The 26,291-nt window shown below is 47.4% G+C and overlaps 2 protein-coding genes across 2 annotated transcripts in view; one reads left to right on the forward strand and one right to left on the reverse strand.

Annotated features, from left to right (window-relative positions):
• Positions 1–4,738: 4,738 nt before the first annotated feature.
• On the reverse strand, positions 4,739–26,158 carry DUSP29 (dual specificity phosphatase 29). Its single transcript, XM_004583508.4, has 3 exons — positions 25,895–26,158; positions 13,161–13,381; positions 4,739–4,986 (listed from the first exon to the last, which is right to left on the reverse strand). Exons 1-3 carry the CDS (start codon positions 26,137–26,139, stop codon positions 4,739–4,741), a joined length of 714 nt encoding a protein of 237 aa, XP_004583565.2. The 5' UTR covers positions 26,140–26,158.
• The window catches only part of SAMD8 (sterile alpha motif domain containing 8), a 113,475-nt gene continuing 91,993 nt past the window's right edge, over positions 4,810–26,291 (forward strand). The window contains exon 1 of the mRNA XM_058671196.1: positions 4,810–4,924. The gene's annotated coding sequence lies outside the window, so the exon portion shown is untranslated. The remainder of the gene's footprint in view (positions 4,925–26,291) is intronic.

Genomic DNA, 26,291 nt, shown 5'->3' on the forward strand with positions numbered 1-26,291 from the left:
AAATAAAGTGAATTTGTTTTTTTCTTTTTGACTTTGATCTTCATTTGCAAAGAGATCCCTCACAAGTACCCATTTCCCTCATTTGCGCAGTTTGTATAAACACCCCTGAGTCTAGTAATAGGCAGTAAACTTGAGTTTTATGAAAATGAATACCAAAGAAAGCAGCCAATTTGAGATGATACATTTAAAAATCACTTTCTTAGAGGTATGAAGGTATTACTTTGCTGTGAAAGATTGTATGTTTTCTTAAGCATCTATAAAGTTTAAACTGAGAAACAAATGAGTGTTCCCAAATACTCTGGCATCCATAGAATTGAGTGTGAAAATACTGGATTACTCACACAACACATTTAGGAAGAAATACCTGATGTGGCAGCCACATGAAATGGGCCCCCTGTGCTCTTACAGTGTCTGCCTACATAGGGACCCGAACTCTTGTGAAGCAAGTCAATACTTATTTATTTCTGGGAGGACAAAAAGATGAGTTTTCCACTCTTGGTTTAACACATATCGTAGATTTCGAGGTGGACTCAAAATTCTGAAAAGGTAGGAAGTTGGTGCATGCACACCCATGAGAAAGACCCCATGTAGAAAGATGGAGAAGCAGCCACGGAGTTGGCTTGCCATTATTCCAGAGTTCAGGCTTAGAATGAAGTTATTTGGTTTGGTTTGCCTTTGAGTCCCTGTGTTGGCTGAGGGTGAGCTTCCAAGATAAGTCTACAGGAGCCTGCAGTACAAAGGGAGGCCCTGTGCTGGTAGCAAAGGAAACCACCAAGCCATCTTCAGGGAAGTAGTGGTTCACTGCCAGGTCAGAATGATGGGGGATCTGCACAGCCCAGCAAGCTACACAAGCAAGTGGTTGCTCAGTTCTGGTAGTGGGATGTCAAGTCTGGTAACAATCCATGACGGAGCGACAACTTGGAACTCCTGCAGGTGAGAGCTGCAGACTCACTACCAAGATTGTCTGGGAACCAAGATTCCCACTTCTGTTCTCTTGAGCAGTGACATGCTCATCATGGCCTGGGGACATGAGGTGTCTGATCAGTCCCTCCTGTTGCCTGCCTCAAGGTCATGGCCTTCAGTGCCTCCAGACCAGAATCTAAGAACAGCAATGGGGATTATGTGTCTTGGGCTCCAAAGGGTTATAGTATAGCTAAGTGGGGTGCCCCTGTTGTGACCCCAAATCCCAACATTGCTTGGTGGCTCTTTGACTAGACTGACGTGACAGCAAGGGTTCTGGGAAACAAATGGGCTCATAGCAACTGCAATAGTTGAGTGGGGATTCATTAACAGACCACGTCTTCTAAAAACAGTCAAGTGTTCTGTCTCTTGCTTTCTAAGAGTTGTCTTGCCAGTGGTTGTCAGTTGCTAGTCTCATGTTTCTATATCTCAGATGTGAAGGCATTGGCCTCTTTGACAAACATTCCATTTTAGAAATAAGCTCCCAAAGAGCTTTTCAAAAGCAGTCCTTCCACTTGACTCATATGCTCTCTGTGCAGGAAATGGGACAGTTGTTTCCAATTTACAGATCAGGAGACTGATCCTCAAGGAAGCTAACTTAATTGCCAAAACACCGTATTAAAATGTGTATGGGGAAACAATCCTAGGTCTCTTCAAATCACAACTCGTTTTCCTAAAACATGGCACTCTGAGAGAAGGCCTTAACTTGCCACCTCTCTGATTCCGAGGCTTACCTAATAAATACATAGTGCTGAAAAAACTGTTACGTGCTGTGTAAATGTAAGTTCCTTTGTTGTTGCAAGCAAGCTTTCATCTGCAATTGATCTTAACTACCCAAAGTACAAGAACTGCTATATTAGGTGGCCAAACTTTCATGTCTGTATTGGGCTTTTCTTTCTTCATAATCTTCCCTTTGCTGGCCTTTCTCCACCCAGGCTCAGCTCGACAAACCCCATTCTGGTCAAGCTTGCAGCACCCTCTCCTTTCTCTTTCTGGTATGATTGCTTCAAACCCCACCTCTCTAGGAAACAACAGAATCACATCTGTAGGTGTGAACTTTCCCCCAAGCTCCATGTGCCAAGTGAAGTGACATAGGGTGTCTTTTGTATGCCTCAGGCATGCGATGTCACCACACTGGTGATTAGCACTCCTCCCCTGTTCCACTCTGGTCAGTCCTGTCTTGGGATTCAAGCACTACCAAGAACCCTGCCTGTGACTCTGTTGTCCCTCTCAGAAGATGAGTAATTTCTCAGAAAAATGGACAGGACCTGCTCACACTGTCGGTCAATGCCATCTCTCCCTTTCCTGTCAGCCATCCTAATGACCTCTGACCTGGTCTTTACCCCTTCTTAGCTCCCTTGCACTCATTCATTCTCCATGCTTTGGTCAAAATTTCTTTCCAGTGTGATCTCAGATCATACCATTTCCTGGCTTACAATCCTTGGGTGTTTCTAACTTATTGGCACATGGAATAAATTCTGGCTCTCCTTTTGTATGCCCCACCCACATGGTCCAGCCTCGCTGATAGGCAATTTGTCAACCTAGAATGAGTTCTTGCCCCATGTGGAAGGTAGTTCTTTTCTGAGAGGTCTTCCTCAACCATGTCATCCAAAGTGGGTTCCTCCCATTGTTCTGCACCTCAGTACCCATTACCCTCATCATTTTCCTTTTTACTTGAAGTCATCCCTGTCCCAGCTGCTGTCACATGATAGGATCTTAATAACTACCTGTTGGCCAACTGAATCTGACTGCTGAAAACTTAAAGGACTTATGTAAAAGTATGTGCTTCTCCTCACTCCTTCCCCTGGCTTCCAGGAATTGTCTTGAAGAGACGCCGTTTCTGCAGCCCCTAGCAGGCCTGAGCCCCAAGAAAGGGGGTATAGAGGAAGGGCAGGCAAGTCTGAGAAAACACCAACAGATGGATGGCTCCATCGTCCTTCCCGTCGCTCAGATCTTACATAGTTTCTCTCTGGACACAGAATCTTAGGTCAGACCTAAGATAACACAGTTCATGATGCCACAATGGGGGGAGCCTAGCAGGAACCAGTATGACCACAGGTCCCCTTTGTCTGCCTCTTTCCCAGGAACCTGTGGGTGGCTCCCCACACTCTGAGTCCCGAGGCAGTTCTGCTGCGTGGTCCTCACACACCCACCATGGGGGGTGTAAGGAGTTATTCCAATAGCCTTCCCTGGACCCGGCGCCATTCCTTCTTCCTCACAGCTCATGAAGTTCGCGCCGGCCTAGCTATCCACCAATCAGATGTAGCCTGGCTTTCCACCTGAATCCCACCTCCCAATCTTCCAGCCCCCTCCCCAACTCCGCCCACTTGCCAATCATCCCTAGGCATTCACCTGCAGGCGCCAATCCCCTGGGGGGCCTGCCCTCAATCCCTCCCAATCCCCACCCCCTATACCTGGCCGACAAAAAGGCTCCCCCAGGTGCGGCTCTCTCTTATCCCGGCTCTTATCCCTCCCCCTCTTACCCCGCTCTTACCCCTCTCTTCTCCCTCTCTTCTCTCTCTCTCTCTTCTCTCTCTTGCTTTTCTTTGCTCTCCCGTTCTCCTCTACCCATTCCTGCCCCGTTGGAATAAAACCTCCAAAAGATACCTCGTTGCGTCTGGTGTGTTTCAGCTCACGGTAAAGAACCAGGTTGTGGGAATTAGCTGCGCGTAATAATATCGTAATATCGTATGAACTAGAACTCTAACATCTTTTTAAAATAACTAACAGGGGGTTCTGTGGTTCATAGCCTAATCTCCGTTCTGCATTCTCACTGACCCTCCTGTTCTGTCTCCTTATCCCACTTGGCTATTCCCAGCACATCCTGATCTTTTCGCTCCCCAGGCCCTCTATGATGTCTGCTGCTGGCTCACTTATGGGGATACCTACACACAGCCTCCCCTGGCAGGACCCTCAGGGCAATCCCTTCCAAGAGTTCATATGAGAACCAGACTCCTTCCCGGCAGGCCCCAGGTCCAAGTGTCTGGCACAAAAGCAACTCGGAAGGCCACAGGGCGACTGGCAGGAAGATAGCTGGGCACAGTTGCTGGCCCTGTGCTCTCGCCTACAGCCTCTCCTTGCTTTCCCTCAAAACGGCAGCCATGCCGTGGGCCAGGCCTTCTCCGGCCGTTGCTGAAGGGCAGACATCCTGACCTGCGGGGGTCTCCCTAGGCACCAACTCTGCAGTTCTGTGTGGCTGAGGGTTTCCTGGCGCCAAAGGCCTGCACTACTCACCTGCTTGCGACCAGCGGCTTGGCGCTCAGGAAGACCACCTCAACCCTGCGCTTCCGACCCGGACCCATAGCACAGAGGCCCACTCTTCCTGCTGTGCGGGGACACAATCCAACCCATGTGGCTCCGTCCCAGTCACTCCCGAACCCCAAGACAGCAGCTGTGCCCAGAACCCACTCGCGATGCCTGTGAGCAGCGTCTCTAGACAGTGGTCCCGCCACCTATTTTACACTTATTATTTTTTGGTATACAAATGTTACTTTCAGACAAAACCAGATGTTTAATCACAGCACAAGGTCCACATGTTGTGTCATCTATGTTGGCTTCATTTTTACCACAAAGAAACACTCTGGAAGCTCGGTGAGGAATCCCTGCGCGGGTCTTCGAGAAGCTCTTGCGCGCATGCTCGCATGGGCAGCCAGGACCGGAACTGCCAGGCGACACCCCGGAAGTGGCCTAGAGTACGCAGGGGAGACGCCAGGGTTGGACTCCATGTTCCTGTTCCTCCACCACCAGCCTTCGCCTTCGTGGGCCTTCGCGAAAGACCCTACTGCTCCCCGGCCTCGGGCTCCTCACCGACGCCGTCCGCTCGCTGGGCCTGCCGCCTCTGCTGCAGAAGTTGCTTGTCCAGTTCTCGGAGCTGCTTCAGAAAGCCCCGGTTGGGGAGGACACAGCGGTTCTTGGCGACTTGTTGGATGGCGTCCACCAGGGTCATGTTCCTGTGGATCATCAGGTAAGCCAGAACCAGGGTGGCCGAGCGGCTGCGGCCCATGGCGCAGTGAACCAGAATCTTACCTGCAGATGGAATGGGAAGAAAAACTCATGCTGAAGATGTGGGTGGTAGCTGTTCTCACCTCTGCGCTGTTCCCAGCCCCAGGTGGAAAATGGGGGGGTCACGGCCAGCGTCTGCTACTAAGGGTGGTGGGGAAAGGGACTTTGCCCCGTGTGCCTGTGGAGGCCCAGGAGTGGGTAGACAACACTCCGGGTGCCTCAGGGAGGGCATTTACAAGATGCCCCAGAGACCCTTAAGCTCTGTTTAGTTTCTTAAAGAAACTTCCTTGTTTTGGTTAAATGAAGCAGGCACTGGGATGCTAGTCTGGCAAGGTATGAAAGGTGTCCCAAACAGCCTTTCTGCCCCAAGGCCCTGCAATTCCCAGGAGTGAGCAACCACCCCCAATTCTTCCAAGAAGAAGCCATGCCTGTGCAGGGAGAACAGTTTACACCTCCACCCCCCCTTTTCTTCCCTCTTGCCTCCATAGTATTGAGTTGTGTGTATTTTTCTGGACCTGGGTTTTTCCTGTAAGGATGTATAAAGAGCCTCTCTCTCTCTCCTTCCCTCCTCCCCTTTCCTCCCCCGGCGCCCCCCCCCCCCCCCCCGCCTTATGGCTGCATAGAGTGCCTGTGCTGGGAAGAAACACTGGGACTTTATAAGGAATTACATCCCACGGGAGACCCCAGAATGGTGCTTGCAGTTACACAGGCACGGGTAGCATCATGCTGGGTTTAAACCTCGGATAAGGAGAGGCCCCCTCAATGAGAGAGTCTCTGTTCTTTGTGAGCATCCAGACTTGGGTTCTCAACTTGGCTGTTACCACCAGCTGGGTGAGGCCCCATTGAGCTTCCATTGCCTCTCCCATCAGATTAGCACTGAGTGAAAACAATTAGTAAAAATCATAGGGTCTGAATTTTTCTTTTTATTGAAAGTTTTACCATGTTATGACTGTTCTCACACTTTTAGCTGCATTATGGTGTAGACAAGCTCTTCTGCAAGTGTGATGTAGAACCCCTGAAAGTTCCCAAGGCACTTGCAGGAGGCTCATGAAGTCACTCCTGTTTTCAGAGCAATGCCCTAGTGATCTTAGTCTGATTGTATTGACTTTGGTAATGATGGCACTTTGGTAATGGTGGGCAGAACCAGTACCCAGCATGAGTCACACACACATGGACACCCAGCCGTGACAGTGATTACTGCATTGTCCAGCACTCCACACTCAGGGAGCTGTGGGGGTGGTGCCACTTTCCTTTTAGAATATCCTCAGTGAAAGTAACTTCAACAAATTTCAACCTGTGAATATGTGTCTTCATATTCCATATATTGAAATAGATGGCATGTATACCACACTTTGGCTACCTACCAAAATGAAATGGTTGTCTCAAGGAAAAGCACATGAAAGACTGAGTTGCTTAGACTAGCTTCTGTTTTCATGAAACACAGTTTCATGTTCTGAATGAACAACTGACAAAAAACCCAAGGCTATTCATACTTGAGCATTTGGCACATTTTTTTCTCAAAACCAAAAAAAGGTAAGCCTGTCACTTCAAAGAAAATGATTGACAGATTTGTGGCCAGTGTTAAAAAGCAAGCTTTGAAGCAAGAATTAGAAATTTGAAAAACTTGCATCTATCACTGTGAGACAGCTTCCCAACACATGGAGACCTTTTTGTTAAGATTGATGGTGTTATTAACAAATGTGGTTTTGTGATAATAACTAATGAAGTCAACATTTGAAAGATTTGCATAACTTGGGAAACCATAGCTTCCAAATGACCGGTGCAGGATATTATAAATTTATGGGTGGGAAAGAAATCCATTCAAGACAAACCAATGGATTTTAATGTTTCAGAGAATGGAGGTCATTGATATGGCTTCACATTCCACATCATAACCTTTTTATTTCCACTTTAAACTATCCGCCCTTATATATATTTGAGAGAAAGAGAGTGACAAAGATTGATGGAACAGTTGTCTGCTGGCTTGCTCCCCAAATGTCTGCAATGGTTGAGACCAGATCAGGTAAGAGCTGGAAGCAGAAAACTCAATGCAGGTCTCCCACATGGAGAGCAAGAACTTTCCCACTTGGGCCATCACCAGCCTCCTCCCAGGGTCTCAGTGGAAGGAACTTGGAGTCCGAAGTCAGAGCTGGGAACCAAAAGGACACCCAACCAGTAGCTTAGCCAGAAGTCCAAATGTCCTTTAAAAAGCCATGACTTGTAGGGGATAGCTACAGTTATCTGAACATGCTATTCAAATAGTCCTCCTTCTTCCATAGCTGAGTGATGCTGGGTTTTCTTCAACCGAAACAACCTATTACAACAGACTGGATCCAGAAGCAGATAGGAGAATCCAACTGAATTCTAATAAGCCTAACACTGAAGAGATTTGGGGGAAAAAAGTCACTCTTAATTTTATTTTTGAAAATACATTGTTTCATTAAAATATTAGTACATAGTCATGTGGTGGTTCATTCTTTTTAAATGAGTATTTCTAAATTTATTTCTTATAATATATAAAAGGTATTTGAGATCTTCAGCATTTTTAAGCATATGGAAGAGATTTGAGAACAAAAATATTTGAGAGCCAGAACTCTGAAAGAATAAAGCTGTCTTTGACTACTGCCATGTCCACTGCTGGGGAGAGCTGAGAAGCTCCATAAATGAGAAGCTTTGCTGTCCTTCGGGCTTCCATCTGGGCGTGTTCTAGAGCTCACCCAGTACATGCACTCATTTTATCTCCTTCATCCTTGAAAAGATCTTCAAGATTTCACTTCCATCAACTGTACCTTACAGCCAGGAAACAGCCTCAGGTTAAATAACCTGTCAGAGATCAGCCAGAAAGCAGATACCAGCACAAGCAACATTCAATGCAACATTTCAGTGATGCCCTGCTATGTGCCACACCCTGGTCACTGTGCTCTACGGCCAGAAGAAGCTGTGAGGTTAGGCTCTCTGACCATCCCACCACTGTGACTTCCACCACCACCACCTCCTCAAGTGACTGCCCTGACTATAGTTGTATGACCTCTCTGCTAGATTTCAGCTGGCCTCTGGCAGCCTGAGCCGTACCATTCCAGTGCTGTCCTTGTTTCTGCGACTCGGGTCTGGCAAATGATGAAGACCATCATGGGCACAGTCCCAGCAGGATGTGAGAATAGCCTAGCAAAGAGCCTTACTGTGGGGACAAAATTCTCTGGTCTCCCTCTCCACCCTAGCCATGACCTTAATGGGGCCATGGAACAACACTGGCCATGAGCTGAGGTTGGGCAGCATGAGAAATAAGGTGTCCCAAACATGACACTGGAGAGGCCTGTGCACCTGCAAGCCCAGATAATGACAGATTCTCCATACACAGTCTGCATAGATAGGTGCTCTAAGTAGCTCGAAGTTGTAACATGAGTTCATTTCGACTCATCACAAGCAAACCAGCGAGCCCCCAGACCCCACCTGTCCAGGTTGCCAAGCATTCAGAGCAAGCCCAGCAAACCCTTCCCTCTTCACCTTGGCTATAAAGGACAAAAACAAGATCTATTTTATTGTAGCTTGGGAGGGAAGGCTGACCATGCTCCTGGGGTGTGGATGCATCCAGCCAGATGAGTGTCTGTCTCTGCTCCTCTGATCTGCAGTCAGTCCCAGGGGCTGCCTGGCTCCTGGCCAGCTCTGCTGATAACTAAAGCGTTTCTTCCTCTCCCAGCATGGAAAAAAAAAGTCATTCTTTCTGTCAAGACTAAATACTTGAAACAGCAGAAAGCTGTAGTTCATTAAGCCTTTTAGGAGCCTGAAGTCTGTTAAGTGGGGTAGGAGGAGGGAAGTCAGAGGGGAAGAGAACGGAGAGGTGGGAGGTAAGGGAGGAGGGGAAGGGAGCAGACACCCTGGCTGGAGCTCCTCGAGCAGAACTTGGTCTTTGTCACACTGTGCCTTCAGCACTGGCCTTGAGGAAGGCTATTGGGCCTGCTGTTCCCAGCCCAGTCACTTTCCTCCTGGGGTCTTAAGGCCCGGTTCCCTCTTAGCTCTGTGGCTCTGCCAAGCACCACCCTTTGCAGCCCAGTCCCATGTGGGGGAAAACTGCGCTCAGGGAAGTTGAGAAGAGGTAACCAAGGAGAGCCACTACTGTTAGACCATTCTGCTTGACCAGGAGGTCCCCTGTGTGTCAGACAGCAGCCAGGGCAGGCCTGAGCGAAGGCAGCTGTGTCATGTGACCTCCCAGAAAGCCCAGGAGAGCAGTGCTTAGAGGTGCCGCCATCCTGCCTGCACAGTCCACACAACATGTTTTGTACTTTGCTGCTTTCGGCTCTCACAGCCACCGGGTGATATCTGTAAAGTTGTTATTCCCATTTGACAGATGAGGCAGCTGGAGGGCAGGGAAGGGACTTGTCAACATTGCCAGCTAGGAAGTGGCAGGCTCCTGACCGCCTGCCAGCATCCCCACTCTCAGGTGCTCTGCCTTGTGGAAAGTGTGCATGCATCAGACAAGACTCAAACTAATCTGGACTTGCAGTTGGCAATCAACGTGTGCTAACATTGTCTTCTCTTCCTTTCCAATTCTGCTTTAACCGAAATGCTGGCCACACCCACCACATTGATTTTATGACCCACAACTAGGTTGCAGTCTTTGAAAAATGCTGATTTCAATGGAAAATTTCCCTCAGGCCTTCTCCTGAGAGAAACCCAAATCCAAAAGCATTACTGCTTCTCAGCTGCATGTTCTCTGAGGTGAGGGATAGGTGTGCCTCTGTCACATCATCACGCAGGCCCAGCTGGTGCCACAGGCCTGCATCCAGTCAGAGGGGCATCCTCCAGGCCACCTGTCTTTCCTGTATTGAGAGGATACCCTTGCCCAGTATCCCATACACTCTCTTTCTTAACAACATGAGGAAAAAAGCAACAACAAAAAAACAGAATTCCTACTTCTTTTTTTGGAGACAGTTTTAGGTGTGTAAACGTCCCCAGAAACATGCTGTAAGGTGTGTTACGAATGACTGGGGGTCGAGCAGCTGTGTGTGTGCATGTGTGTGCATTCATGCATGCTTCAGGAAGGCAGGAGATAGTTAAATACCTGGTGACAGTCTGATCTGGTTGAACCTCAGAAGCAGCAAGGGATAAACCCCTGCAAGAAAGCAGACTCCATGAATTTCTGTCCAAGGCAAGTTGTGAACTGTTTCAGAAGAAGATTGAACAAAAGGAATGAGGTGAGACTACAACTGGATCTTTAGAGAGCCTCGTGACATCTGTCCTGGGGCTTCTCAAAAGATCCCACTAAACTAAAACCACACTAATTCACCTCTGAGGACGCCGTGTCCTGCCACGTAGTCCCCATGAGGCCACTGTGGTCATGTGTTGTCAGTACCTCTCTTGAGGAGGAATGACACGCTTGGCTGTTTCCGACCTGTGAGCAGCTGGCAGGCCTCACCTTTCATGACACCTGGAGACCTTGTCCACAGATATTCAGAAAAGGGCAAAGGACTCCTCCGGGATGGAAGAAGTCCTCACTAACAGACAGGTGTCCTGACCGTGCTGTCTCCAGTCAGCTCCGTGACCCTGGCTGCGCCCCGTGGCTTCTCTGGGCCACTGTCTCACAACAGGGCAGTGATCTAGATTGCGTCTTGGATTGACTGAGGATTGACTGAGCTCACTGGTGGCCCTTTGGGAAAAGTCAGATTGGTGTAACGTAGGGATAGGAGTGGGCCTGCACACAGCTTCACAGCACCATGACAAAGCAAACAGTGATGGGAAGTGACCCCAGGGTTGTGGGGAACTGTGTGTACTTGGCTGAAGCTAGCCAATGAGTCGAAGCCTTGCCTTTAGGCCAGCTGGTCTGTCACAGCTGCCATGGAAGAGGCTAGCTGTGGGTCCCTTGGATTTCTAGAGCAGGACCAAAACACTACCAACCACTTTGCCAGGAGCCCAAAGCAGTGCTGTTGCCAGCGAGCCTCTTGTTCTATCATTTAGACTGCTCGGTGGTGCATAGGAGACAAATTCGTGGCCATTGGTAGCATTTTAAGAAATTTCAATTTGTTGCTAATGCTTAAAGATCAAATATTTTCGCTTAAAAATCGAGCATTTTCTCCAAGATCCGCCCAGCAGCTGCTCTCTGGAGGTCCAGGGCTGTAGGGAGCCACAGCCACTGCCCATGCCCATGGCCCCACGTTCAGCCACACTCTACCTGGCCTTGAAGAACCAGGCTTTGAACTCCTGACTCTAGATAATGCAGATGGAAAGGGCTCTGAAGCACAGAGCCAGCTTCCCACCCAGCCGCACTGTCCCACTCATCCAGCTGCTCCACGCTCCCCCACCTGCACTCTGTGTCCTGTGTGTCCCTGACCTGTGTGTGCATTTTCCCTCTCCTGACCCTTTGTGCTCTGGTTTTGTTTTTTGCTAGGTTCTTCGGCCACCTGGTCTGACCTTCCAGACCATACCACCTGACACTGCCTTATCCACACCCCATGATCTGCCCAGGCCTACACATGTGACTTGAGAGCGTGATTCTTTCCTGATTTGGCAGGGGAGGGGATATAGGGTGGTCAGACTCCCAAGTGCTGTGCCAGGATCCTAAAAGACGCTTTCATGTGAGTGCATCAGACTAGTTCAAAGTTGGAATGTCTTTTTTCCTTCTCAGATGGGGCGTTTTATGGTGATGGCCTGCACGTGCTGCTGTGGTTGTATGCTTCACAGCACACGAATCCTCTTTATCAAACACATCCGTGAGCCTGCTGCGCGCCAGGTCCTCCGCTAAGTGCTCTGCATGTATCACTGCTGATCTTCATTATAGCCTGGCAAGGTAAATCTCTCTGCAACAGCAGCTGCAGAAACCAGCGCTCAGGGAACACACGTGCTTAGGAAGTTGTGTGATGGAATTTGAGGCCATCCCCATCCTCTGCCAGTCCTACCAGACTCATTCCCTGGGAATAAGAGTCTAAGATCGAAAATGGGCAAATGAGCATATGAAGCAGAAGGTGAAGAATTGGGTACTTGTAGGGTGTGTGTGTGTGTTCAGGATGCTTGCATTCAGTTAACTTCAAATACTCTGAGGCAAATTTTGCTTTATGGGGTTGAGTCATAGTCCAGTTGCTTGTCTGATCCTGCTTGGAAACCCAGAAGGTACAAAAGACAGTCCAGAAAGACACCTCACAGAATGGCCTACAAGTGAGGCGTTCTTCAGCACAAGCACTGGCTTTGGGAGCTCTCCTCATGGTGACTTTGCTTTCTGAGCCAAAACAATGACAAACTGAAGTCAGAGAGCCACCTTGGGATGGCCATCAAGACCTGAAACTGTCCAGCAAAGCTGGCCTCGGCCCAGCCCCAGGTTGGGAGTTCCTGAAGCAGGTCAGCTGGTCACTCTGAGAGCCAAGTAATTCCAAGCCCTTGTGTTGAGAAAGGCTTTTTGCTTACAGGATGCCCGGAACTGTGCCTGGGCCCCTCAGAGGGGTGTGACTCATGGGGCTGAAGTCAGAGCACAGATTTTGGAGGTGAGGCCCCTCTGACCTCTGTGGAATGGACCTAGGCACAGCCTGCATCAGTCACTGCATACTGTCTTATGCTGAGGCCTATCCAAGTCTTGCCCTTCTCTCCAAAATAGCCTCCCAGCCTTTCCTGGATCAGGACGGCTCAAGCTGCATTGGAAGCCTTAAGGACAGCTTTGGGAGCTGAAAGATGGTCGTTAACATCCAGGGTGCACGTCATGAGTACAAAACCCAGATTCTAACATACAGCCTGGCCATGTTGTCTGCTGAGGAAGGGCTTCACTAGACTGTTGCTGGTACGGGGCTGGAAGCAGGGGGAAGAGTGGGTAGGCTTGTGGCGGATTACCCAGAAATGTTGTCTCCAACAAAACGTAAAGGATCCCCACTCAAGAGAGTTCCCAGAGGGTTTTCCAGCATCTAAGCCCAAGGCTGTAATGGGATTTGGGTCCAAGCACAATTAGCGAGTTAGGTGCAGTTCCAGCTTCGAGGGTGCTTGGAGGGAAGGCTGTGTTTCTTAGGAAAGACTCAGGCTAAAAGGCCTGCCCCGTAAACCCTCAATTCCAATTCCCTGGAGTGGCGTCAAGGCTGGAACCCACCCCCTTCCCCTCTGCCAACTGTGTGTTTGATGGGGCAGGGCAGGCCTTCAAACCCCAGCCGCCTCCGGGGGCTTGCAGCTACTAGCTAGCCCAGAGCACTGCCTGTATGAGCCTGGTGCGCAGGCCTGTGCGCTCTTACTGTGGTCCTCACGCAGCGCCTCCTCGATGAAGGCGGCCGCGGAGTAGAAGAAGACGCTGAGGTCGAAGGTTGGCAGGTCATCAGCCTCCACGCCGTGATACTCAATGGTCATGTCGCGGTAGTAGTCAGGCCCGGTGTCCACGTTCCAGCGGCCGTGCGCGGCGTTGAGCACGTGCGTGAAGCCCGCCTTCTGCAGTCCATAGCGGTCCAACGCGGTTGCCCTGAGCAAGGGAGAGAGGTGGGTTGTCCGCGCGGCGTTTTAGCCCAACTCTGAATTCGGGAGGGTCAAACTTGGCAGGCTGGTCACCGCTTTGACTTTGTTCCTAAAGCAGTAGCCATCACAGGTGAAGGTCCAAAAACCCTCAAAGACCTGCTCTTCACCTGTAGGCTCACACACCATTTTGTTTTTCTGCACACCAAATTGTAGGTTGGGGCAGTCAAGCTATTTATTCGCCCATTCATTCAGTCAAAATTCCCCAAATACCAATACCAAAGTACCTTTTGGCTCTCTCAAAAGGCCTGCTTCACTAAGTTTCAGGAGACCCTTCAAAATGGGCCTCTTTAGAACCCTCTGGAAGTTTCTAGGGTTGGGAACAGAGTCACAGCTGAACTATGTAGCTTAACAGAGGTCTTTCTGGAACAAGCTGTGCTTGGGGTGGAAAAAAGGCCTGGGTGTCAGAGGGGTTACTGAATATGAGACTGTTGTTCTGGTCAGTGAGTCCCTCACCTGGTGGGCCCAGAGCCTTGCTCTGAGTTGGGTCGTTGGCCCCTCGAGGTCTGCATTGATTGTGCAAATATTCTGAGCCAGCAGCGAAATGAACAATTTTTCTCTGAGTGAGGATTTCCAGGAAGGAAGAGTACAGTTGTGTCAAGGTAGTCAGCCTTGATTACACTGCAGGCAGCAGGGTAAGCTGGGGCAGGGGAGGGGTGTAAGAGGACTGACTTCTGCGGGGCGGGGTGCTCTTTGGAAGAAGGGCCTCTGAATCTGCTGTAGGACAGGTGTCACCACCCAGTGACAGAAAGCAAGAGGAAGGTCTGGAGACAGTGTTGGCCTTTCAGAAAATGCTCATTATTTCCTCTTACCAATCATTAATACCCATGTAACGATCTAGAATCTTTTCTGTGCCAACCACTGCCCTGAGTGTTGCTGTTTCAAAAGCAGACAGGTTAATCAAGGTCTCTTAGGAAGCTTGGAGTCTTATGTGGATAGGAAATACACACATGAATAAAGAGGTAGCAGTGTATACTGTGCAGAAATTAAAACTGTGACGCAATCCAGGCTAACTGCAGTCATAATTTATTTAGGTAAGGTGATGGAAATACCTTTAAGCTAAGACTGAGGGATGAGAAGGAATGAAGCAGGGAAGAGAGCCAGAGGAACAGTTTTTCATCCAGATGGAGGGACCAGGAAGCATTGAGAACAGGAAACTACAGTAGCTGTAGTGAGGAGAGACAGTGGTGAAAGAGCAAATTGGAAAGGCAGGCAGGGGTGGGTGGAATGCGTTGTATGTGTGAGAGAAATGTATTGTAAGTGTGAGGGCTTTAAGGAAGGAGTGAGCATCATGTGTATTTTAAAAAATGTGGCAGATATGTAGAGATGGTCTGGATGGAGATGGAAAGACAGTGGTCCAGCCTAGAGAAGAGGATGGCCTGGACTAGAGTGGTGTCATAGCTGGACTTTCTGTGACACTTTCTAATGGGTCTGGGATCCAGTTGGGGATCCCAGTGGAACTGGGAAGGACAGGTTTGGCCCAGAGCTTGGATGTGAGAGGAGATCTGTGGATATCTCTTAGAACTCTGCTTGGATGCTAGGATCTGTACCTAGGGTCAAGGAGAGCTTTCGATAATGTTTAGGGAAGGCTGATACAATCTGGGTGTTAAGGAATCACCTCCCCCGGTAGCACACGCCCAGTTCTGTAGTTCAGGCAAGAGGTAGCAAGAGGCTGGAACCCTAGCAAAGGACAAAAGTGGCCTTGTAATCCAACAGAGGGCTCTTGTTAAGGCTACTGGAAAAGAGGAGTGGACAGAAGTAACCATCTTAGGTACCCACAGGGGCCAGTATCCTGGACCAAAAATGGCCTGGCTTTACAATAACATCCATCCCCATCCCTTGGGCCCAGTGTATCCTGTCTCTCACTGATTTCCTACAGCTTTTTGTTTGCCATGAAGGAGGCTGGCTGATGTCTGATGTTGAGCAAAGAGGGAGCTGAATGTGGGCACCATGCATCTAGAACATTTCTAGAAACTTTGGAGCTATGGAACCTGTGCGGTCCCACTGAGTCTTCTGCCTGGCTCCCCCACCCCTGCCAGTTTGGTTCTGCCATCCTGACTGTGAAGCACATTCTACTTTCAATTTTACCTCAGGAAGCTCTGCTTTTCATTTTTCTTCTTGTCCCAAAGTATATGCACAGCGAACATGATGCTTTGGGGAACCCAGCTCCGCGCTCCATTAAAGCCTCTGCAGAGGCAGCCATTCTGCTAAGTAGCAGTCAGCCTCATCTGGGATGGAGCTCAGCGGAGAAATGAAAATTAACTGTCCTTGTCAGGAACTTCCTGCCCACTGTCAAGACTGGGCTCTCTGGCTTCAGCAGCTAGAATTTGACATCATCTGATTTGGGAGGTTTCAATAATAGTTGGCACTGTGCTGCCTTGAGGGTTAAAAAAATCCCAGCAGGTCTGCAACAAAACTGAGAGCATGACAGCTCCGCATGCTCACACACACACACACACACACACACCCTCCCCGCTGGGCTGCTCCTGGCTGGGTCTGAGGGAGAGGAAAAGGGCTTGCTGGGAGGATTCCAGGTGGTAGGTGGGTGAGGCATACTGCAGGTTTCAGAGCTGGGAAAGTGGCGCCCTCCCACACCACCTAGGGTCATTTACTCATTGCTCAGTCCCATGGAGGGCTTGGGAAAGCACTGCTGTGCAAGGGGCATCCGCGAGTAAACAGCGCCTGCTCCAGCACAGAACCCTCCTCCTGCAGCCTCTCTCGGGCCAGATGCCCAGTTCAGCAGTTACTGGCAGTGAGGTGGGGTGACATTGGGAGGGGAGACGGGTGCACTAGAGTATTTTGCTTTTTTCAAATTTCAGGGCCAGATGCATTATCTGCTCGGATAAATGATGTGGAAGAGACCCAGGGTCACAGGGATGTTCTGAGTTGCTGGACGCAGAGAGAGGCTGTGTACCCCTCTCCTAAGACCATGTGTGTGTGTCTGCCGAGGAAGAAAAAGACTTCCTGGCAGGAAAAAAACACATTTAGAAATTTACTTCTGAAATCTGGATGCTGCAGGGCCTTAATCTCTGGTTGTTTAAGAAAAGCCCTAGATGTGATCAATCTATTCACTTTTTTAAAAGGCTGTGTCATCTCTTAACAAAAAGAGCAGGTTCTCAATGCAGAATGTAGCAAACATCACCACTCTCCCCATCCCCATGCAAAAAGGTCAGCTGTATTCCGACTGCTTCTAAAAGAAAGACTATATTATCAGCTTTCTAATATAAGAATATTCAGTAGAGTTTTTAATGCCTAGATTTGTATATTCTATACCAAAATATGGATTTGTGCATTTTTAAAAAATTTTTGGCACAGTATTGAAAAATTTTATGTGATCACACGTATATAGCAAACTTCTTCCAGTATCAGCATGGGACTTTCAGTAGTTGCTTGCTTTTCCGTGACTGAAGTCCCAATTTTGCCTCACTCAAGCACACCACCATTTTTCTTTGGACACATCTCTTATGTTCTTTTCTTCAGAGAGACTTAAAACAAATGGAAAGGCAGGATCAGTAGGTAGAGACATTCTTAAATACATTTGTTACTCATTAGTAATAGCCCAATATAAAGCTTGCTCAACTTTACATCCTGATTTTTGCTCTTTGTGGTTCGTAGGCTTGAGGAAAGAGATAGAGAAAGCACCTCATTTCTCATTTTCAATGACTCATCTTGGCAATGAAGTTGGAGATTTGCACCCAGATGAATGGGAACTGTGCAGTTGACTTTTGAGAAGCATTGCTGTAGCCCTGATTTGGGCCTACTTCTCTTGAGCTACTCCTTGCCCAGGAGCCTCTGGCATAGTTCTTGGTGCTGACTCTGCACTGGGGACCTGAGAACATGACTTCCTTCACTGTTTCCTCGGTCGCAGTCCTTCCCTCTTCCGCTGCGACCTGGCTCAGCTTCCTGCCAGTTCTGCTGGAGTTGCTCCCAGGAAACTCCCTTCAACCTCTGCTCTTCTCTGGACAGTGCTCTTGACATCACCCTTGGTGAGAGTTCCTCAGTGCCCTGGATCTCAGCCTGAGCCCCTCAGCCTCTGCCTGCGAGCCCATTTCCCCTGGCGCACGCTCTTGTGTGAAGGGGACGAGGACCAAGGTCTGAGTAGGTACATGTGTGCAAACCTTCCCCCGGCTTCCTTCCCATAGAAGATGAGCTACTCCCAGTTGCAGGATTCTGCATGGGGTCCTGAAGAAAGTCCTCCCGTAAACAGGCACACTCGCCGTGCTCAGGAATGTGTGGAGGACCCACTGATTGCCCGCACAAGTCGTGGACTCCTCTTGCTGATGGTCTTACTTCCTGTAGTGAGTAAGTGGACACGTACCCTGGTGGCCACGTGTCATTTCACAGGTGTGCTCCTTCCATGGGGACTTGAGGATAGACCTCAGGACAGCGGGCACCAAGGTGGCCGCTGATGTCCATTTGCCCCCTCATAATGAGTGAGGTTCAGTGGCTTTCTCAGCTGTTGGGTGCCCATGCTCCTTGCTGGTGGTCATTCTCCCTGAGGGCTGACAGCTGCCTCAGCTGCCTAAAACAGCCAAAGCTCCGGGAGCCTCTGTTACCTGTTATTTGCTGTGTAGAAGCAATTACACTGGCAGTACTACGCTTACATGATTGTTTTGAAGTTGAATGAAGCAAAAGTTAAGCTTCTTTAAAAGGTTAATAGATAAATCCAGAAGGCGAAAAAGCAGTAGACAGATGTATATCAAAATGTAGCTATCTCCTGGTGGTGGGACTCCTAGGGAATTTAATTTTTCTGCTTTCCGTCTGTTTTATTAATCTGTGGTAGTGAGCATGTCATGCAGTCATTTATTGTGTCAGTGTAGACTGCAATTTATTGGGGTTCTTTCCTTACACAGGAACTCAGAAAGTTTATGAAAAATGGAATTCAAAATTTGAGAGTTTTTTTGATTATAAATTTCTTAATACATGGAAAATGCATATTATAAAAAAACTGTGTGTGGATTTCATATTTTTTTGGTACTGAAATAAGCTCATACTTTTAATTCTGTTTTTCTCTGAATTTTTTTCAAGTACCCTCACAATTCTCAGAAAAAAGTGACTATTCCAAAGATGTGGATGGCCTAGAAAATTTTTAACTCCTCTTAGGCCTTGCTCCTATTGCCTGTGCCCTCCCAAAGTCTAGTCCCCCAAAGATGGAGGCCAAGAAGCAAGAGAACACCTAAGAGGCCCGGGTTTGAGAAATGACATGGTAGTGCGTGTGCATAGGCAGGTGTTTGGCGGATCATGCCTGAGCCCTTGGCTAAGAAGCCCCAGCCGGGGTAGGGCCTCAGACATCTCTCCCTGGCCACCTTGCCCATGAGCGTTGTCTGCTTGTGCCTCTGCCAGCTTTAGTGTTTAGAGATTCAGTGTCCAGAATTTCTGGTTCTTTCAGATGACATGCTGCACATTAAACTGCAGATTTGGTGCATGTTTTTTGTGCCCTGAATTGGCGATACTGCTCCTTGAAATAGGTCAAGTTTTAGCTCTGTGGGGTGACTTGAGGCTAAACTGGTGAGTTCCCCTGGGCTTTTGGAGGAGAAGGGGAGGAGTCGCAGCTTGTCCCAGTGTACCTGTCTCAGCTGAGAGTATCTTCACCTCACTTTGTACAGTCTCCGGCAGCAGGTCAGGCCTGGACATGCCTCTGGCTGTTGTACTGGATGGGAGCAGAAAAGCAGAAGGGGCAAGAGGAAACTCCTGAAAACCAAATATGGGTTGGGGTGCAGTTGCTGCATTGGAGGGAAGTCAGGCTCTACAGGAGAACAGCTGGGTGGTGATGACTGCAGAAGACAGATTTTGAGGGGTAACTGTATTTTTTAATGAAAATGGGGGGCCCTGGTCATTGAAGTACCAGAGCAGCTTTAATGCCCCTGTTGCTGGCTCCTGGGGGCGCCCACTCGGTACAGAGGAAAGAAAGATTTCTCGGTTATCCTGTTCCAGCAGAGCCTTATCATTGGAGGCTGCCCTGCCTAGGAATTTGCAATCACTTTGACAGTAGCTAGGATATTTCCCCTCCTGCTGACTATAGGGGAAAAAAGAAAGAGAAAAGATTTTGCTAAGCAAATGAAAGATGTGAATGAGATTAAAGTAAGAATATTTAAATTACAGAAACTTAGTGCTTTCAAGCACGCTCAAGCATTTTTGAAGCACCCATTTAGGGACTGCTGATTGATAAGAGCCCATGAATTATTCTTATCTCAGAGTCCCTGGCTCTCTGGAGGGCAACACTTGGTTAACCTAATTTGAATCTAATTTGAATGACTTAAAAGTAATAAAACAAGTGTGTGCTTGAACCTAATAAAGCTTAATTTATTTAATAGGGCATTTCTTGAAGAATCATATTTTAGAGCTAAAAGGGACCTTAGAAATCATCCTTTGTTTTACAAATAAAGACACTGAGTCCTGGAGCAGTAAGGTGTTTTTGCCAGAGGTTGCACATACCTAAGTGATCACACATACCATATGCAGTTCAACTTGGTCCTGAGTCATGTCTGAGAACTTTTGCTGTGTCCCTCATGGTACCCACAGTTTCCACTTGCCACAGATTTAGACTCCTTACCCAGTTAGGGGAGATGGGTGGGAGTAGGGAGCTTCCTTACCTTGAGTAGTTAAGATTTTCCCATGGGGGTACTGCCACCATGGCCAGTTGATCAGGCCTGTCTCCCTCACTGACCCAGCACACTCAGAGTGTCACCCACATTTCCCTTCTGTCTGGTGTCTTCTCATCGGGCTACCGTGGAGGGTAGCCCTCTCCCCTAAGCTGGCTAATGAGCAACATGGGTCTGGTGAATTCCCCTGGGGGCATTTGGGCATGAGAAAATGCTGTAGAAACTCTGAAACTCACAGGCCTTAATGTGGCTCTGCCTCCTTGGGACCCACAGGTGCCTGGAAGGCCAAGGACAGTGTCGGGATGGAGTGCAGGAGAATGAGCTGAAGGCCCATGTGAGAGAAGGACTCTCCCATGATTTCTGCCTTGGATGTGTTGTGTGATCTTAGGGGAAACATTTGACCAAGAGGCTGCCCTCAAGACAGAGGTGGTTTTTTGGAGATAAATGGTGGTAATGGTGTTGACGGTGGCTTTCTTTTCTCACACACCATGAGTCAGTTGTTTAGAGCCTGTCTCAACCCTCTCCTCCCCCCTACTTCCAGGTCACTCTTGCTGAGTGTGCCCAGCCTTGTACTCAATGTGTCAACGGTAGAAACTGAAGCTTAGAAAGCTCTTTGACCTGCCAGAAACCACACAAAAACCAGAATATGGCATTAACACACTGTGCTCAGGGTCAGACAGCCATTCTACTTTGCATAGAAAGTACCTCAAGGAAAGAGGAAAGAAAAGTGAGGACTGATTCCCAGGCATCACCGTCTTGGGCTCCCAGAGCTATGGCGACCATGGGTGTCTCAGGACATCCCTCCTTGCTCCTGGCTTTGACCTGTGTTTACGCCCAATGTCATGATACTGTACTTTCAGAAATCTTAGGTGCTTTTACAGAAAAGCAAAACTCAACTTAAGTACAGATGTCAAAAAAAAAAAAAAAAGAAGGTGCAGATGTCTAATTGCAACCAAGGTTTTTGCCTCAGGAGACAGTTCTAAGCTTTTCTCTTCTTTGGGGAACACCTATAAAGCAACCAAGGAACACAGGCAGCCTGACTAGCTCACCACCCACATTCTAGCCTCCTGTTGTTTGGTCTAGCAGTGGAATTAACTGCACTTGCAGTAAGCTCTCTGCGAATCTCCTTGACCTTGTTGAGTGGCTGTTGTAGGACAAATTCCTGAATTTGAGGTTAAGATTGGGGCAAGTACCACCATGCTAAGTTTAGGCTCCCTCACCAAACTGGTCATGCAGTTCACCACACGTTGGACCTTGGAGACAGCCTGGACTGGGTATGTGTTTCTTTGGGAATCAGCTAGACAGAGTGAATTGCATTGAAATGGCAGTGACATTTTCTGGGTTGAAAGACTCAAGTAATGATCAGAGGTCAAGGAAGCAAGCATAGCTCATTGTTACCTGGAACAGGCCTGTTCTGTGTGGACACTATTGGTGGCTCTTAAATGAAGTCTTCCGCTAACATCCAGCCTTCTACAAGTGGCCTGACCTACGTTTCTGGATTTCTTTTTCACCAAATAAAGTAATGATATTTGCATTTGCCTATCACTTTTTTATTTTTAAGAGAGAGCTGGAGATAAAGAGAGACTGAGAGCTAGGGTGAGAGCCAGAGTGAGTGTAAACTAGTTTACTCCCCACGTGCCTATTATAGCCATGTTGGGTTGGACTGGAACAAGGAGCCCAGAATAAAGTCCAGATCCCTCATGTGAGTGGCAGGATCCCACTACTGTGAGCTGTCACCTACTGCCTCCCCAGACCTGCATTAGCAAGAAACTGGAATCTGGAGGCAGAGCCTGGAGTCCAGCCTGACACTCCAATGTAGAATTTGCATGTCTTAATTGTTGGGCCAAATGCCAGCCTCTGCATGTATTTATAACTTTATTAATTACAAAAATTTTTCATATCCCTTCCTTCTGTGAAGTTTTCTCTAGTTATTTTTAGACAAAAGGACATGGTCCTAAAAAGATAGAAAACTTGCCCAGAGCCTGTATACCGCCCCAGGTGGCTTCAGTGAGACATGCTATCACAGTATTTTCTGTGCTGCCTCAGTGCTTATATTTATCCACCACTACCTCACTGACATGAGGCTTTGCCATGGACTTACTTTGACCCAAGAAGTGTGGGCAGAGTGGTCTGTGCCACTTCTCTGTGGTTTGCTAAGTTTATTTTCTCCTTGCTGCAAGACCAACAAATCACATATACAGCTTGCTCCGTCAGCCTGGTTCGCACTCCTGCAGCCTAGTCAGAGTTGACCCATGGTGGATTGAACAGAAATGCGAAATGAACCCTGGTTGTGGTAGGCCCCAGAGCATTGGGATGGCCTGTTGGATTAGGCTGGCACATCTATACTGACCACACACAGTAGGTTTGGACTTAACCTAGGACCTTCCACATACATATTCCCCAAATTTTGGAGAAGTAATCTCATTTTTTATCCTCTCCAAGTTTTTCTTATCCCACTTCCTCAATCAGGAATTCCTTCAAAATTATACTCATCTTCAAAAGTCAGACTTGGAATCTAGCTCCCCAATGAGGTTTCTCAACTCTATAGTAATCTCAAGCATTTACTAAGCACCTGCCTTTTGCCAGAGGCTACTGTAGCACCTGTTCAATTCATCTTTATCTGTACTCTGTGGCTCCTGTTACTGCAGCTATTTGCTGATGTGGTACAAGTCACTCAGCTACTAATTGACAAAGCCAATTCACAGGCTCGTGTTAGCTCCACTCTTCTGAATTCTTCTCTTCCTGTTTCCTCTGTGTATCTCTTCTCTCTTGACCACAAAACTGCTTCTCTGCTTGTTCATATGTGTTCAGTATGGGCTTGAGTGTCACTTTGACCTCTTAATGGGATGTTAACTTGGGTTGATCATGTCATTTCTTGAATTCCTCTCTGTATCTCACATTCCTCCTAGGAAGATACCTAACAAATGCACAGTCAAATCACTACTGACTAAATGAACCTGTTTCCTGAGTCTTGCTTTGTTCACTTACAAAATGGGAGTAATAGTGATACCTCCTTCATAGAGTAGGTGTTGAATTTAAGCTATGACTTGTACAAACACATGAAAAGAACTTAGTAGTACTTTGGGGGGGAGGGGTTGGCAGCACCACGGCATAGCAGGTAAAGCCTTCAGCTGTGAGGGTGCCATCTCATATGGGCACTGGCTTGAGTCCCACTGCTCCACTTCATTCTAGTTCTCTGCTAATGGCCTGGGAAAGCAGCCCTAATGGTTGAGCGCCTAGAGTCACATGGGAGACCTGGATGAGGTTCCCAGCTCTTGGCTTTGGCCTGGCTCATGCTTGACCATTTTGGTCCTCTGGGAGGTAAAAACAAATGGAAGATATCTGTTTATGTAGCTGTCTGTTTGTCTGTCTCCCTCTCTGTGTAGCTTTAACTTTCAACTAAACAAATGTTTAAAAAAATACAACATGGGGTAGGTATTTGGCACAGCAGTTAAGACAATTCTTGGCATGCCCGCATACCATAACAGAGTCCTGAGCTTGAGTCCTGGCTCTGCTCTTGATTCTTGCTAATGTGTATTTTAAGAAACAGTAGGTGCTGGCTAAAGTAGTTGGGCCTCTGCCACCCATGGCAGAGATCTGTGTTGCATTCCAGGCTCCTCGCTGGTCTTTCCAACCCCTACCATTGTGGGCATTTGGAAAGTGAACCAGTAGATCTTTCAAATATTAGGAGAAAAAATTAGTCTAGGATGGAGTGCTCTGAAATGTTACTAGAAGTGACTTTGGAGTCAGGAGATTTTGGTGACTGCTTTGAGTCTAAATATTTTCTTCCTTCTGTTGATCACTGTTGTATTCTTATCATTCATTTTTATTGAGTAGTTATTGTATACTAGGCATTGCACTATTTTCAGGCAGTCTCTTTTATTGCCCGGTCACATATGGACTTCTTTATACAATGAGCAAAGATGGCTTTTATAATAGGAAAACATACTAAGTTTGTTCAGTATTTTTTAGTAAGTAATAAGAAATTTAATTATCTTTTCCCTCTTTTTTGTTTTTTACTGCTTCATACAGTGTTGTAATAAATATTATACATGTTTCCTCTTTTCTTGGTACTCTTGTTTCTATAAATTACATTTCCTAAAGTGATACGTTGGCTGAAAATTGATTTATATTCCCTAAAAGCTAATTTTAGACTTATAGAAAAGCTGCAGAAATAACACAGATATTGTTGGGAAATAAAAAGGAAAAAAATTCTGGTAGGTGCTGCAACTTGTATAAACTTTAAAAACATTATGAAAGATGGGAGAAAGTCACAAAGGCCATGTCTCGTAAGATTCCCTTTATGTCAAATGTCTAGCATAGATAGATTCAGAAATTCAGAAAGTAGATAGGTGATTGCCAGGGGTAGAGGAAGGTAGGAGTAAGGAGAACTTGTTGGATGGATTCAGAAGTTCTTCTTGAGAAAGTAAAAATGTTTTGAAATCAGATCATAGTGCTGCTTGCACAACTTTGTGGAAGTAATAAAACCACTGAATTGTGTATTTTTAAAAGAATTTTATGATGCTTGAATTATATCCCAACAAAGCACAATTCAGAAAAGAAAACAGGACAGAGAGTTCCTGTAAGGCTCTCGCCTAAGTTCCTCTAAATGTTCACAAAGGGAAGTGGATGAAGAAGTTGGGACAGAGCTATGCTCTGAAGTACTCAAAACATGGAATCGTGTATGTAGTGTGATTCCTTTTCTTCTCCCCCTAAAATGCCTAGAAGGAATGAAAATCTTTTTCTGTTCACATATGTTCCTATGTTTTCTCATGTTAGCAGTAGCACACACGAAGCAAAAGCGTATAAGTCATTTACTGCTTAGGTAGAATTAAAAGGGGAAAGAGAGAGATTATGCAGTTTGTTATAACTTGATACATGGCTAAATTTAGTACACAAAGGCATGTAACTTTTTAAATTAAAACCAAAAGGGGGCAAAAAGAACAATCAGGAGCTGCTGTAACCAAGCGATTCCCATGGCTGGATGATGCACATGCAGGCTTTAAGCATTGGGATGTCTATTAAAGTTCCATACACAGGCCTCTCATGCTGTCTGCTCCTTGGAGAAAGAAAACATGCATGGGTGTGCTGGAGCTGCCAGTGGAGCTTGGATGGTGGCTGTCAGCAAGGCTGCTGGGCTGGGCAGTGCTGCCACCAGCTGTCTACCACCAAGCTGTGAGTCCTTGAGACACTTAGTTTTGCTCTGTGTCTCAGTTTCCTTGTCTGTAAAATAGATAAAACTCATTTATTGGGTTGTCTGAGAATAAAATCAGACCATGCATGCAAGATTCATAGCACAGGGGCTAACTTAACCATCAATAGCTGTTATTCTCTATAATAATAGCATTCATTATAAATTAATAATATCATTTATAATAAACTTATTTGTGTGAGGGTGGAGAGTGCTAGATGTACAAACCTGGAACAAGGGATGATGACCTTAACTTAGGCCAACCAGCCTCTAAGACGTGGAGGTTGAGAACTGCTTTCTTTCTTGCTAGTATTATACCCAGCTAAAATAAAAGTCTATATTTCCTAGCCTCCCTTGCAGCTAGTAGTAAGCTTTGAGTGAGACTTCCCTTTGGAAAACTTCCCTTTTTCACTTCTTTTCCCTCTGTCCTGTCCTGCCTAGATTCCACAGTTGGTATCTGGCACTCACTCAGCCCTCTGCGATCCAATAGTAACCTTGAGTAGGAAGCCGTGCCTTCGATATGAATCCCTGCAGAGCCTCTAGTCACTGCCCCAGCCCCAGCTCACCTTCTCCTGGATGCAGAGGCAGGAGGGGAACATTTGTCTGGCTTCTACCCCTTTTCTTCATTCTCCTGGGCCAGGCTAAAGTGAAGCCAACCCTGGGTACTTACTCATCACCGATGTAGAGCTTGGGCCAGACCTCATTGACGTGGGTGTACTGGGGGCTGCCCTTCCAGAAGAGCCGCTCCAGCTCAAAGGCTCCAGGGGTGCAGTAGTCATCCTCCGCCATCCCCTCCTCCTCTGCCTTTGGAAACGGCCTCTTGGCAGCTGGATAGGCATTTTTTAGGCTCGTTTTAGCTTCTCCGGATGTCATTTTAGAGCCGAGGGATTTTCTTTCCTTTCTGCAGCTGCTCATGAGAAAGGGTCATGATGGAAGTTAGTAGGGGACACCCAGGTAGGAAATGGGCTTTACAAGAAGAGGTGGGAATTAGTCCATCCTAAAATTCGGCAGGTGTTTCCCTCCCTTGCTGTGCTCACATATGTTGGTCCCAGACCACACAGGTAAAG

This window comes from Ochotona princeps, chromosome 13, assembly GCF_030435755.1.
Source record: "Ochotona princeps isolate mOchPri1 chromosome 13, mOchPri1.hap1, whole genome shotgun sequence".
Lineage (NCBI taxonomy): Eukaryota > Metazoa > Chordata > Mammalia > Lagomorpha > Ochotonidae > Ochotona > Ochotona princeps.

Bases quoted from the DNA above. Each gene is read 5' to 3' on its own strand.
- DUSP29 (XM_004583508.4), bottom strand. From the start codon at position 26,139: ATGAGCAGCTGCAGAAAGGAAAGAAAATCCCTCGGCTCTAAAATGACA. The intron at 13,382-25,894 runs GTAAGTACCCAG...TCCCTTGCTCAG, and splicing joins AAGCTCTACATCGGTGATGA to GGCAACCGCGTTGGACCGCT. The intron at 4,987-13,160 runs GTAAGAGCGCAC...TTCCATCTGCAG, and splicing joins GGCGCTGCGTGAGGACCACA to GTAAGATTCTGGTTCACTGC.